Source organism: Portunus trituberculatus, chromosome 24 (assembly GCF_017591435.1).
Source record: "Portunus trituberculatus isolate SZX2019 chromosome 24, ASM1759143v1, whole genome shotgun sequence".
Classification (NCBI taxonomy): Eukaryota; Metazoa; Arthropoda; class Malacostraca; order Decapoda; family Portunidae; genus Portunus; species Portunus trituberculatus.
Genome location: NC_059278.1, coordinates 18,685,429 through 18,699,488, shown reverse-complemented (window position 1 = coordinate 18,699,488; position 14,060 = coordinate 18,685,429). Strand labels below are relative to the sequence as shown.

At 43.3% G+C, this 14,060-nt stretch overlaps 1 protein-coding gene across 2 annotated transcripts in view; it reads left to right on the top strand.

Annotated features, from left to right (window-relative positions):
- The window catches only part of LOC123508220 (hemicentin-1-like), a 98,668-nt gene that overhangs the window by 53,878 nt on the left and 30,730 nt on the right, over positions 1–14,060 (top strand). For both annotated transcript variants that reach the window (XM_045261762.1, XM_045261761.1), the window contains one exon: positions 1,051–1,238. In XM_045261762.1, coding sequence (XP_045117697.1) covers positions 1,051–1,238 — 188 coding nt within the window. The remainder of the gene's footprint in view (positions 1–1,050; positions 1,239–14,060) is intronic.

The window sequence follows — 14,060 nt, the reverse complement described above, 5'->3', positions numbered from 1 at the left end:
GTTGTCTCGGTGGCCTTGGAAAACTGTTATGGTGAAAGAGCAAAGCCTTTTTGAATACAGGTGTGCATCAGGCCCAGGGGCAAGACGGGGTGGGGTGCCTCGCCTCACTGACATCGCTGCGCATTTTTTTCTTGCCCTGGTGTCTCTCGCCCTGTGTGCTGTTCGGTTCTCAGGCGTGACCAGCGACGCGGCAGTAACTCAAGGCTGACATCGGCTTACTATATTTGAGTTAACACCCTCAATAATAGGACGCATTTTTATCATGAGGTTCGTGTACAGGTAGATGATTTTATTGACATTGGTAAAAATCTATGAAGGTCAGCAGATTAATGGCCAGAATCTTCACTATTTCAATCCCCACATAAGTTTCTGAAGCTGAATAAAATCACCAAATAGTAAGCAGAATAAATATAGAAATGCGTCATGGTATTGAAGAGGTTAACCCTTTCACTGCGATATGAAATAATTGATAGCTCTGGAATGCATTAATTTTCTGTGTAACCATAGATTTTGCAGTTTCTAGCCAGTTTGGTGATTGCACGTGGATGTTGAACAAGTAAAGATGTTTCAGAGCGGTTGGTCATTACGGAAACACGCGCCAAATACCAGTGAGAGGTTTAATATTCTTACTCACACTTGTGACACACTTTACTCACACTACGATAATTTCCAAACGCCACAGAGATGATTGAAGTGGTTCTCAAGAGTGTTTCTCCTATTAATAACGAAGAAGACAGTTTGTGAATCTCTCACTAGAACGGTATCAAACATGCATGAAACACCATTTATCTTTAACCCCTTCAGTATCATGATTTTATTCAGTTTAAGGGACTTATGTGGGGGATTAAAATAGTGAAGACTCTGGCTAGTGATCTCCTGACCTGACCTAATGTAAATAAAATCGTCTAATCGTACCCAAAACTCAAAGTAAAAATGAATCCTAGTACTGAAGGGAGTTAAATAGAGCCAGAACGTAATCTAGGTACGAGTGGAAGAGTTTCAGAATTTGGTCATCAGTTTCCGTCTCATCACGTCCTCTTTTGGTTCCAGTGGCCGCGGCAGGAGGTTTCGCGCCCAGCATTGAGGTGCCGCCGCCCACTTCGCAGCCGCCTGCCAGCTCGACAGTAGACGCGGCGCTCCTCCCTGCCTTCCTAGCTCACGACAATGCCACCGTCACCATGCACGCCGGGGAGACCGCCACGCTGTCCTGCCCCGTGGTGCGAGTCGGCGACAAGACGGTACGTGACGAGAAAACCTTCCATTGCAGTCTTCACGTCGTTTTCCAAGTTATCCACCACTCAACACTAACACTTCTCCTCCTTCTCCTCGTCTAGTTCTTCCTCCCCATTGAAAGCCATCCCTTCTTTCTCTCTTGTTTATCTTTCTTCTCCTACTCCTTCTCTTCCTCTTCTTCTAGTTCTTCCCGCCATTCCAAGCGATCTTTCCTCTTTCTCTAGTTTATCCTCCTTCTCTTCCTCCCCCTTCTCCTCCTCCTCCTCCTTCTCTTCCTCTGATTTACCCTTCTCCTCCTCTATCTCTTTTCTTAGTTTATATTCCTCCTTTTCTAGTGCTTCTTCCACCCTAAACAACTTCTCTTCTAGTTTATTCCCTTCCTTCTTTAGTTCTTCCTGCAACTCAAGACTACCCCTCCTCTCCCTCCTCCTCCTTTTCTATCCTTCTCCTCCATTACCTCTTCTCTAGTTTATCTTCCTCCTCCTCTAGTTCTGCCTTCAGTCTAAACAACCTCCTCTCCTCTTGTTCCTCTTGTACCTCCTCCTCCTCCTCCTCCTCTTCCATTCTTCTTCTCCACTACCTCTTCTCTAGTTTATCTTCCTCATCCTTAGTTCTATCTGCACTTTTAACAACCTCTCCTCCTCTTCTTCCTCTTGTTGTTCACCTTACTTCTTCTACAGTTCCTCCTGCCACTTTAACCCCTTCAGTACCATGACGCGTTTCCATATTCACTTTGTTTACTATTTGGTGATTTTATACAGTTTCAGAAACTCGTGTGGGGGATTAAGATAGTGAAAACTCAGGCCATTAATCTTCTGACCTCCATAGACTCTTCCTAATGTCAATAAAACGGTCTAATCGTTCACAAACTTCAAAGTAAAAACATACTGAACGGGTTAAACTCTTCTCGTGAGCAACGCCTTTAGAGCCTCAGTAATCCACAAGTCAGCCACGCCGTCAGTCACCACCCTTAGTCAATACTCAGCCTGTCCCTCGCCGTCCTGTCACTGGTAAAATGCACTAAAGCCTTGAAGAGCAGGCCACCGCAGACCATCATCCAGCTTACCGCACCTCACACCCACACTTCAGGCTCCCGACACCTCCCCTCCCTCTGTGTGTGTATGTGTGTGTGTGTGTGTGTGTGTGTGTGTGTGTGTGTGTGTGTGTGTGTGTGTGTGTGTGTGTGTCCCTCTCCAACCCTCACCCCGACTAACTGCACTCATAAATCTCACTTCCTCTCCCACCCACACTCACTCTAATGCCCTCACACGGTGCCACTTCTCCCTCCCTCTCCCTCCTCCTCCTCCTCCTCCTCTTCTACATACACTATCATTACACTTGTAACTTACGTCTCACTGTCCAGAACAAGTTTGAGAGATAAAAGGCGGAACGTGACGCAGAGAGAGAGAGAGAGAGAGAGAGAGAGAGAGAGAGAGAGAGAGAGAGAGAGAGAGAGAGAGAGAGAGAGAGAGAGAGAGAGAGAGAGAGAGAGAGAGAGAGAGAGAGAGAGAGAGAGAGAGAATATATCAGTCCGTATTGACTAAAGGAAGGATTAGGAAAGGATGAGGTGTGTGTGTGTGTGTGTGTGTGTGTGTGTGTGTGTGTGTGTGTGTGTGTGTGTGTGTGTGTGTGTGTGTGTGTGTGTGTGTGTGTGTTGAGAACGATGGTGGTACCACGATGATGATGGTGAGGAGGATGATAAGAGCAGGTGGTGGTGAGGTCAAGGATGCAGGAGATAAGCAGCTTATCAGTAAGTCCCAGAATAACATTTGATACATGCTCATGATGGATCTTTGGTGTGTTGCGAATTTCAAGAGAGAACAGCGAGGGGATTAATAAATGTACGGTAGCAATTCATTCATTAACACCGTGAATAGATTACCATTATGCCTTCACCTGGTTTTAACCCCTTCAGTACCGAGACGCATTTTTACCTTGAGTTTCGGGTGTGATTAGAGGATTTGCCTTAACCCCTTCATTACCGAGGTGCATATTTACCTTGAGTTTCGGGTGTGATTAGACGATTTTATTTGCATTTAGGGTCTATGGAGGTCAAAAGATTAATGGCCAGAGTCTTCACTATTCAAATACCCAAATATGTTTCTGAAGCTCTGTAAAGTCATCAAACAGTAACCAGAATGAATATGAAACGCGTCTTGGTACTGAAGGGATTAAGAGTGATGATAATAGTCTCTCTTCTGTCACCTTTACATCTTAACTACTTCTCTTCTCTTTCCTTAATCAAATGTCTTTATTTCCCTCTGTTTTTTCCTCTTTTTTCAGGTTAGTGTTCTGTTTCGTTCTTTTGATCTTTCGGTCTGTGTTATAACATGTTGTACTCCTGTCAGTCTTACATCTCAAATACAGTACTGTACATTAATTCTGCGTCTCTATAAAAATAACCGTATATTTTTTTCCTGATCGCTTGATAGTATAAGTGAAATGAACCATAGAATCGAAACCTCTTTAGTTAACTTTTGATTCATGAAATACTCTTATCAGTCTTAAATCTCGAATACAAAACAATCATTTTACGTTTCTAAAATAATCTTCGCATAGTTTTTTCATTATCGCTTGATAGTATAAGTGAAATGAACCATAGAATCCAACCCTTTTTAGTTAATTTCTTCTGCTTCCTCCATGTAATACTCTTATTAATCTTCTATCCATACAATACATCAATTATGCGTATCTATAAAAATACTATTTCCTAATCGCTTAATAGTATGACCAAAACAAACCATAGAATCCAACACTCTTTACTTATTTCTTTCTGCTTCATGTAATCAATTTTTCATGTAGAATTTAATACGATAATTCTACGTATCTGTAAAAATAATCTTCGTTTATTTTTTTCCTAATCGCTTAATTGTATGATCGGAAACAAACATAGAATCCAATCTTTAGTTTATTTCTTCTGCTTCATCCAATACTTTTATCAATCCTCCATTTCGAATACAGCACATTAATTCTACGTATCTATAAAAATAATCTTCGTATATTATTTCCTATTCCCTTAAAAGTATAACCAGAACAAACAATAGAATCCAACACTGTTTAGTTCATTTTTTCTCTGCTTGATCCAATAACTTTACCAACCTTCCTTCTCGAATACAGTACATCAATTCTACGCATCTAAAACAATCTACGTATATATTTTTTTCCTAATCACTGAACAGTATGACCGGAAACAAACATAGAATCCAACACTATAGGTAATTTTTCTGCTTGATCCAATACCCTTACCAACCTTCCATCTCGAATACAATACATTAATAATTCTACGCATTTAAAAAAAAGCTTCACCTCCGTCTTTTCCTTAATCCTTTGATGGTATGACACAAACATAACCTAGACCCCACATGTTTCAATCCTCTTTAGTTCAACCTTTGCCTGTTTTAATCCCACACGTGTAATACTCGCTAATTTCCTATCACGATTACCAGACATTGAATCAGCGTGTTTAAAACCTTCACTCTGGTCGCGTTCTGAATCCCTTGATAGTATACATGAAATAAACCAGAGCCTCTTTCCACCCCACCACCACCACCACCACCACCACCACCACCACCACCACCAAGCATAATGAATAGAAGCCTTAAGTGAAGAATGAATAGCGCATCTCGTCCTTTCCATTAATTCACTCAAGGAAATACGGCGCGTGGGAATCTTACTCTCCTGGGAAGCGATTTATTGTGTTGCCTGGAAGCGATTTTATGAATTTACACCACTCGGTAATAAATAACAGCTGCTCGCCTTCCTAACGTGCTGCACTTACTAACCCATAAACAACAGGTGTGGGACAGAGAGTGGGAGAGGGAGAGGGAGAGGAGAGGGAGGGTTAGTGCTGTGTCTCTGTGTCTCCGTGTGTGTGTGTGTGTGTGTGTGTGTGTGTGTGTGTGTGTGTGTGTGTGTGTGTGTGTGTGTGTGTGTGTGTGTCCATCTCCTTATTTCTTTACCTTGATTTTAATGAGTTTCTGTCCCGGCTCGCTTTCCTCCACCAGGTGTTTTATATGCATGAACAGGTGATGGATTGTGTATGCACCTCCTCCCCCCCCCTCTCCTCTCTCCGCACTTACACATGTCCTATCCTCCCTATCTCTCCTTCAATCTTATCCTTTCCCTTCTCCCTCCTCCGTGACTTTTCTCTTCCTCTCTCCTACCATTTGTGTTTTTTTTTCTCGTCTCTCATTCTCCTCCCAGTTCTCCCCTTTCCCCAGTTTTATCCTTCTCTTCTTTCTCCTTCCTTCCTTTCTTCGTGTCTCTTCACATTTAAAGGGAAACGAAAGAAGGCCATTTATTAAGAGAATCTAATATTGCAGCAAGACGAGAAAGGGGATTGAATGATGTAACTTTAATGGAATAGAAAGCATTAGAGAATACTTAATGACAAATAAAGCAAGACAGATTTGTGAGAGAAACAAATGAATACGTAAAGAACATTGGAGGGAGTTAAAAGAATCCAAAGGAATATAAAGCATTGAATATATAAAGACAGTAATCAAAATGTAATCCCTTGAGCACCGTGACCCGTTTTCACACTCACCCTGTCTGGTGATTTTATACAGCTTCAGAAATTCATGTAGGGATTGAAATAGTGAAGACTGTTGCCATTAATCTTCTGACCTCCCTCCATACCCCCTTCCTAATATCAATAAATGGGTCTAATCATACACAGATCTGAAGGTAAAAATGCGTCCCAGTACTGAAGGGATTAATAACAAAACAAGCGAGAAAAATTGATGAGAGAAACACATATAGACGTAAACAACCTCGAAAGAAACTAAAGGAGCATAAGACATAGAACACATAAACACAGCAATCAGAAGAAAGACACAGTGAGAGAAACAAGAAACCCCAGTAAGAAGAAGCACTATTTTTCCGCGTTACACCACTGATACTCTATATGTCATGAGCATCGACCCCCTCTTGCCATCATTCTCTGTGTTTCTCAACCTTCCTGCCATTGCTAGGTTTGACTGCAGATGTTCCAGCTTAAGCTACGAGACTTGGGAAGGGAGCGGGGATAGAAGAGAGGAGGGTAGACTTGGGAAGGGAGGGGCAGGAAGGAGAGGAGCTGGAGGGGGAGGGAACGGGACTCAGAGTGGTGGAGAGAATAACAGGGAGGTGAAGAATGAAAGGGAGTGATGATTGGCATGTGGTATGTCAATTATATGGTGCGTTGTGCTACGGTACCTCAAGTGAATTACGGAGGGAAGAAAAAGGCGGTGTGCTGAGGGCTAAGGGCATGAATTGCAAAGGGAGAGAGGGAGAAAAAGAAAGACAGAAAAGAGACAGACATTCTCAATAGGGACACGAAATGTAGGGTGTATATTGATAAGGGTAAATAGGGTTTTGTTCAGGTAAAGGTGAGGTAGGTAAGGTAAGAGAGGAAGTGTAGAACGAAGGTTAGTATTAGGTAAAGGGGTAGGGTAGGGGAGGGTGGAGGGGAAAGGATGGGTAGAGGGGAAGGAGGAGGCAAGGGAGGGGTTGGAAGCATGGGTAAAGGGGAAGATATTGTGGTTTAGACTGGAATTCCTTAGAGAGAGAGAGAGAGAGAGAGAGAGAGAGAGAGAGAGAGAGAGAGAGAGAGAGAGAGAGAGAGAGAGAGAGAGAGAGAGAGAGAGAGAGAGAGAGAGAGAGAGAGAGAGAGAGAGAGAGAGAGAGAGAGAGAGAGAGAGAGAGAGAGAGAGAGAGAGAGAGAGAGAGAGAGAGAGAGGAGAGAGAGAGAGAGAAAAAGAGAGAAGAGAGAGAGAGAGAGAGAGAGAGAGAGAGAGAGAGAGAGAGAGAGAGAGAGAGAGAGAGAAACCACCCTTCTCGCTCATGGGACACAAAAATCCTTCCTCCTCTCCTCCTTCCTCCTCTCTCTCTCTCTCTCTCTCTCTCTCTCTCTCTCTCTCTCTCTCTCTCTCTCTCTCTCTTTTCCTTCCTCTTCCTTCTCTCCTCTCTTCTGTTTTCCTTCTCAGTGACAGTCCTATATTTCTTCCATCCCCTCCCTTCCCTCCCTCTCCTTCCCCTCACCTCCTTTCCCTCTTCCCTTCCCTCACCTCACCCCTCCTCCTCTTCTCATCTCTCCCCTCCTTCTCCTTCCCCTCATCTTGTTTTCCTTCCTCCCTTTTCCCTCACTTCCTCCTTCTTCCCCTCCTCGTCAAGTCCTCTCTCCTCTTCCTCTTCCCCTTACCTCTCCCCTCTTCTCCTTCCCCTCACCTTCACTCACCTCTCCACTCTTCCCTTTCCCTCACATCACCTCTCTATACCCTTATCTCCACTTCCTTCTCTCCCTCTCCCCTCACCTCCTATCTATTTCCTCTATTCCCCTCACTCCTCTCCTCTCCTTTCCTCTCTCTTCTCTTTCCCCTTTTCAATCCCTTCACCACATCCTGCAAATATTTTAGACTATGATATACAGATGGCAAAACGACACGCACACGCACACACGCACACACACACACACACACACACACACACACACACACACACACACGTGGATGCTTCTCTTAATACAATATTCTTGGTAAAATCCATCACCATATTGAATACAGTGTGATGAAAAACAAGTTGGTAGAAAGAGAGATTAGAAAAAAAATATGTGAATTCTATCGATGTTGATGAAATGGAGTTCTGGTGGTGGTGGTGGTGGTGGTTCTGGTGGTGGTGTTAACTGTAAGTGCATGAGTAATAGTAATAAATGATAATGGAAATGATGGTGATGATAATAATAATAATAATAATAATAATAATAATAATAATAATAATAATAATAATAATAATAATAATAATAATAATAATAATGATAATAATAATAATAATAATAATAATAATAATAATAATAATAATAATAATAAGTGAAAATTAATGTAACGTAATGAGAGAGAGAGAGAGAGAGAGAGAGAGAGAGAGAGAGAGAGAGAGAGAGAGAGAGAGAGAGAGAGAGAGAGAGAGAGAGCGAGAGAAAAATACACGAAATGAGGCAATTTGTGGAACATGATAATATCCACCTAGATACAATTTCCATCTCTCTCTCTCTCTCTCTCTCTCTCTCTCTCTCTCTCTCTCTCTCTCTCTCTCTCTCTCTCACTCTTTCCTCTCTCTCATTAATTTTTCTTCCGTTTCCTTCTCAGTCTTGGCCCTTATTTCTATTTCACTTCATATTTCTCTCATTGCATTTGTCGTCAAGCTCCTCCTTCTCCTCCTCCTCCTCCTCCTCCTGCTCCTCCGTCAGCGAATCAGAGCGTGGAGGACTGAAGTGCCTTGCAAGAGAGGAGGAAGGAAATAGGAGGACGAGAAGAGGATAAGAAGATAAGTGAATGTGTGTGACGTGTCCTCGGCTGCTGGCTGCGGCATCTAAGGCAGGAAGCAGTGCAGTGTTTGGCTCAGTGGCTATCGCGATGACCTCTACTCCTCAAGGTCCAGGGTTCGAGTTCCCGGGTCCTTCGTGTGTGTTTATGTATTTGATATTGGAGGATAAAATGTTAAGGGCAGTTTTACAGGGTACGGTATCTAATCCTGTGGCGGTGACTGGATGCCCTTTAGCAGCTCGCCTAGGGAATTTGATAGGTGTGTGTTATTTTTTTTTTTGTTAGAGGGAGAACTGGCAAGGGCAAAAACAAGTATTAGATAAAAAAAAAAAGGTCCACTGGAATTGCTGTTTCCATAAAAGATACGAAAGAATTAGCGCAAGAGTGTAGTGAGAGTGTAGTACCTAGAAATGAAGGAATTATGAAGCTGGCAATGAAGTAAATGCAAGTTTGATTAGGTCGACAGTTCAGTATCTTGTTGCTCAGTCGGAAACATTGCCTCGATCTGCAGTTGCAAAGTTATCAAAGCACTTCATTCAAACAATACACGTTTCTGAGGCAGTGAATGTCGTTTTTTTTCATTTCACGCACAGTAGAGCTCAAATAATCCCATCAAACTAAAATACAAAACTCCACGGCCTCATTTACCCACATTTCATCACATTACAAAGCAAAAATTATCTACACACTCATATAATTGCACCAATCAACTCGTGAACATTCTTTTTTCACGTCCACACTCGTAGCAATGGTGAGAGCGCCGCCAAAACACCCCAATACGTAACGCACATTTCGGCCACTATACAGCGTGACTTAATGGCGACATGATTGCACCCTCGCCTTGTAAACATTCCTCTCAGCCGCACTTGTCCCCAGCACTAATGACAACACCACCAAATGAACTAAATTAACACAATAACATACACTCCACACATAACCGTCCTGCTCCTCCTCCTCGTCCTCCTCCTCCTCCTCCTCCTCCTCCTCCTGCTACTGCTTCTGCTACTAGTACAGGTGGACATAGCAGAGTAACCTTCACCTTCGGTTTATTGGCCCCTACACAAAAACGCTTTGCTCTCTCTCTCTCTCTCTCTCTCTCTCTCTCTCTCTCTCTCTCTCTATGACTATTTTCCAAGGCCACAGAGATGATTAGCGGGGTTTTTAAGAGTGTTTCTCCAGTTAATAATGTAGAAATCTTGTCGCTCTGTCTCTAGAACCGTAAAATCATCTTAAAAAACTAGTGTAAATTTCAATAAAGGCTTCTGAAATAGTGGAGGTGAAGCGCAGAAGTGTTTAATACGAGCCACTGTGTCTCCCTTGGTCACATTCCATCACAAGCAAGTCTTTCAGTGGCTGTACTGTATTACTTTGTCCTTTATTAGCTTGTATTCCTTCAATGACTAAGCAATAATACCTGTCTTTTCCACTACTACTACTACTACTACTACTACTACTACTACTACTACTACTACCACCAGTACTCCTTCTCCTCCTCCTCCTCTTCCTCTTTTCCTGTACTATACTGTCTCTCTTCTTTGTGGCCAGTTAGAAGTAATTACCAAACAGCCTCGAATGGACAAAGAGGTCTGTTGCTGTTTGGATTTCCTTTGTATTCCTCCTCCTCCTCCTCCTCCTCCTCCTCCTCCTCCTCCTCCTCCTCCTCCTCCTCCTTCTCCCACTACTACTACTATTACTACTACTACCACTATTACTACCACTACTACTCCTACTACTACTACCACTCATTTATCAGCAAGGTTGGGTGGCAATTTAACACCTTGAATCTCGCGTCATGAAGGCAAGGGCGGTGAGAAGCGCATGTTGGCTTGTGTGTATACCGTGATATAGAAGTCTTCAGCCTGGTAGCTAATTGCACGGTGCTCCAGCTATCCCACTGAGGGTCGCCTTAGTATGCATGCCTGTTACTAAGTGGGGTATGCACGTAAGAGTTATGATACGTACACACACACGCACACGAAGCAGGAGGAGGAGAGGAGGAGGAGGAAGAGGAGGAAGACTAACTCTCTCCACTCACAATCACACGAGGACGCAGAGAGAACTAAAGAACAAGGAAAAGAGGAAGAGGGGGATGAGGATGAGGAGGAATAGGAGGAAGAGGGGGATGAGGATGAGGAGGAATAGGAGGAGGAGGAGGAGGAGGAGGAGGAGGAGAAGGAGGAGGAGGAGGAGGAGGAAGACTAACTCTCTGCACTTCACAATCGCACGAGGGAGCAGAGAGAAGTAAAGAACAGAGGAAAAGTCGTAATACCAAGCCAGCCTTTATCAAATCGTCCAATAAAGTCTCAGAATATGTACGATTCTCTCTCTCTCTCTCTCTCTCTCTCTCTCTCTCTCTGACATGCTTCCTTACGTAATGGAGATAATGAAAGGTGAATAAGAAGCAATACCGGCAGATAGCGTGCTGGCGAGGCTCTTAAGGCGGCGTCATGCAAGGCCATAATCCCGCATTAGACATGAAAAGGGAAGGAAAAAGAGAAACAAAACACTCCTACAATACACAAAAGAAAGCGATGTTATTGAACCATTTGTGTATCTAACCAGAATACGCGTGAAAAAAGAAAGAAAGGAGAAAAAAAGAGAAGCAAAACACTTTCACAATATAGAAAGAAAACGACGTTATTTGTGGATCTAACCAGAAAACACGTGAAAAAAGAAAGAAAAGGAGAAAAAAATGAGAAGCAAAGCAGTTTTACAATACAATTACTGAACCATTTGTGTATCTAGCCAGAAGACACGTGGAAAAAGAGAGAAAAGGAGAAAAAAAGGGAAGCAAAGCACTTTCACAATAGGTGACGTTATTAAACCACTCGTGTAGCTTATCCTCGTATTGCTCGCCTTACTCCCTCACCATCACCGCTTTCCAAAGGCTCTAGTTGTAGATACTCGTGTTTTTAAGGGTATTTTTTATTTTTCAAGTTTATTCTTATGGACTGGCAAGATTTCCCCACTCGTATAACTAAAGCTCGTATTTTGAAACGCTTTGCTCTCTCACCATCACCGCTTTCCAAAGGCTCTAGTTGAAGATACTCGTGTTTTTAAAGGTATTTTTTTTATGGTTCTAGTGATGGACTGGCAAGATTTCTAGAAGGTTATAAGGAGAAACTGTCTTGAAAATCCTACTACTCGTCTCTATGGCCTTGGAAAGCTGTCGTGGTGAGAAGGCAAGACGTTTCTGAATACAGCCGTAAGTTACAAGAAATCTGCCTGAAACTAACAAGAGAACAAGGAAGAGGTATTTAAGATGCAGTATTCAGTCAGTCTTTATTAATTTCAGTGCTGGGTTGTTTATATTTTTTACATCTCCATTTATTCATGCCTCGTCTGTCTCTCGCATGACTCACTGGCCTTGTTGTGTGTGTGTGTGTGTGTGTGTGTGTGTGTGTGTGTGTGTGTGTGTGTGTGTGTGTGTGTGTGTGTGTGTGTGTGTGTGTGTGTGTGTATGAATAATCTGTTTCTGTGTGTTTCTAGGAATTCTCTCTCTCTCTCTCTCTCTCTCTCTCTCTCTCTCTCTCTCTCACGGGAAAATATATAAAAACAAACGAAACCCGTGTCATTCTTCCCACGCATTTTTCTTCACCAGCTTTCTATCAATTTTTTTCTATTCCCTTTTTTTCCCACTGCTTTGTCATTCCTCCTGAGTTTACGAGTATCAATTCTCTTCAGTTCATCACATTCTTACCTTAGTTTATCTTAGTAATAATAGAGTTACCGTTGATACATTCCTACTCCCTCCCTATCTCTGTCTGTGTCTGTATGCCTGTCTGTCTGCCTACCTCCTTCTCCCTCTCTTTCTCCTTCTCTCCTACTATGTTGTAATATGCATCCCGACCTGCTCTGCATTATCTACTGGCCAAATATTCAACTCATGACGGTCATTTAGTATGCATTGTCTCCACCCACCCTGACATATGCTCACTGGAGAATGTCAAGAAAATTTTTAGCTTAAGACACGGACGGAAAAGGCCATGAGACGTTTCTTTCGTGGTGATGGTAGTGGTGGTGATAGTGGTGGTAAGATTAGTGATGGTATCTTTCTCTCACACACACACGCACACACACACACACACACACACACACACACACACACACACACAGTAGTAATATGACGTGTTAATGGGACCTTGAGAAATACCAGAGGAATAATATAACACGAAAAATAGGAGCGTGTTGATTACTCTCTCTCTCTCTCTCTCTCTCTCTCTCTCTCTCTCTCTCTCTCAGTGTGTGTGTGTGTGTGTGTGTGTGTGTGTGTGTGTGTGTGTGTGTGTGTGTGTGTGTGTGTGTGATAATGCCAATATGTCAAACCATCAATCAATGAATACACTAATCAAAATTGTCCATCATTTATCTCTGCTCCTCCCTCCATATTTCATCAACATCCTTCAATAAAACAATGTCGGTATCATGAGAGAGAGAGAGAGAGAGAGAGAGAGAGAGAGAGAGAGAGAGAGAGAGAGAGAGAGAGAGAGAGAGAGAGAGAGAGAGAGAGAGAGAGAGAGAGAGAGAGAGAGAGAGAGAGAGAGAGGAGTAGTAGTAGTAGTAGTAGTAGGAGGAGGAGGAGGAGGAGGAGGAGGAGGAGGAGGAGGAGGAGGAGGAGGAGGAGGAGGAGGAGCAGGAGCAGGAGCAGGAGCAGGAGCAGGAGCAGGAGAAGAAGGAGAAGGAGGAGGAGGAGGAGGAAGAGGAGGAGGAGGAGGAGGAGGAGGAGGAGACGGAGGAGGAGGAGGAGGACACGGAGGAGGAGGAGGAGGACACGGAGGAGCACTTCTTCCTTCTCTTTCTGACCCTCCCACCTTCCACACTCCCTCCTCTTCATCCTTCCCCACACAAATTAATGTAATAACAGAAATAGAAACTCACACATATTATGGACATGACAAACTAACAATATTGTATCAGTGATTGTAATAATTAGCAAGATGTGTCTCTCTCTCTCTCTCTCTCTCTCTCTCTCTCTCTCTCACACACACACACACACACACACAAACGATCACACTCAAATAATCATCTCACACTAAACACCACAACTTCGATCATGTTTACAGTGACTGGTGTTGTGAACTGCACCTAACACCACTAACTGAACCCTCCTCCTCCTCCTCCTCCTCCTGCCCCTGAAACCCTCCACCTTTCCTCCACTTGTCTCTCCAATCCTCCACTTTTCCTCATGTCTCTCCAATTTTCCATTTTCCTCCTCATTCTGGTTTTTGTATCTCTTCGTTATCCCTCCACTTGTCCCTCCAACTCTCCACCTTCCCTCCATCTGTCTCTCCAACTCTCCATTTTTCCTCTACCTTCTCCTCCACCTGTCTTTCCACCCCTTCCATCTTCCCTCCACATGCCCCTCCAACTCTCCATCTGTCTCTTCAGCCCTTTCACCTTCCCTCCATTTGTCTTCAACCCCTCCACCTGCCTTTACTAATATCGTCCACACTGTCTCCTTCATTTCTTTTCATTTCAAGTAAGTCTCTGAATAATTGTACTGCGTTTCTCATAGACTGACGTGGTTCT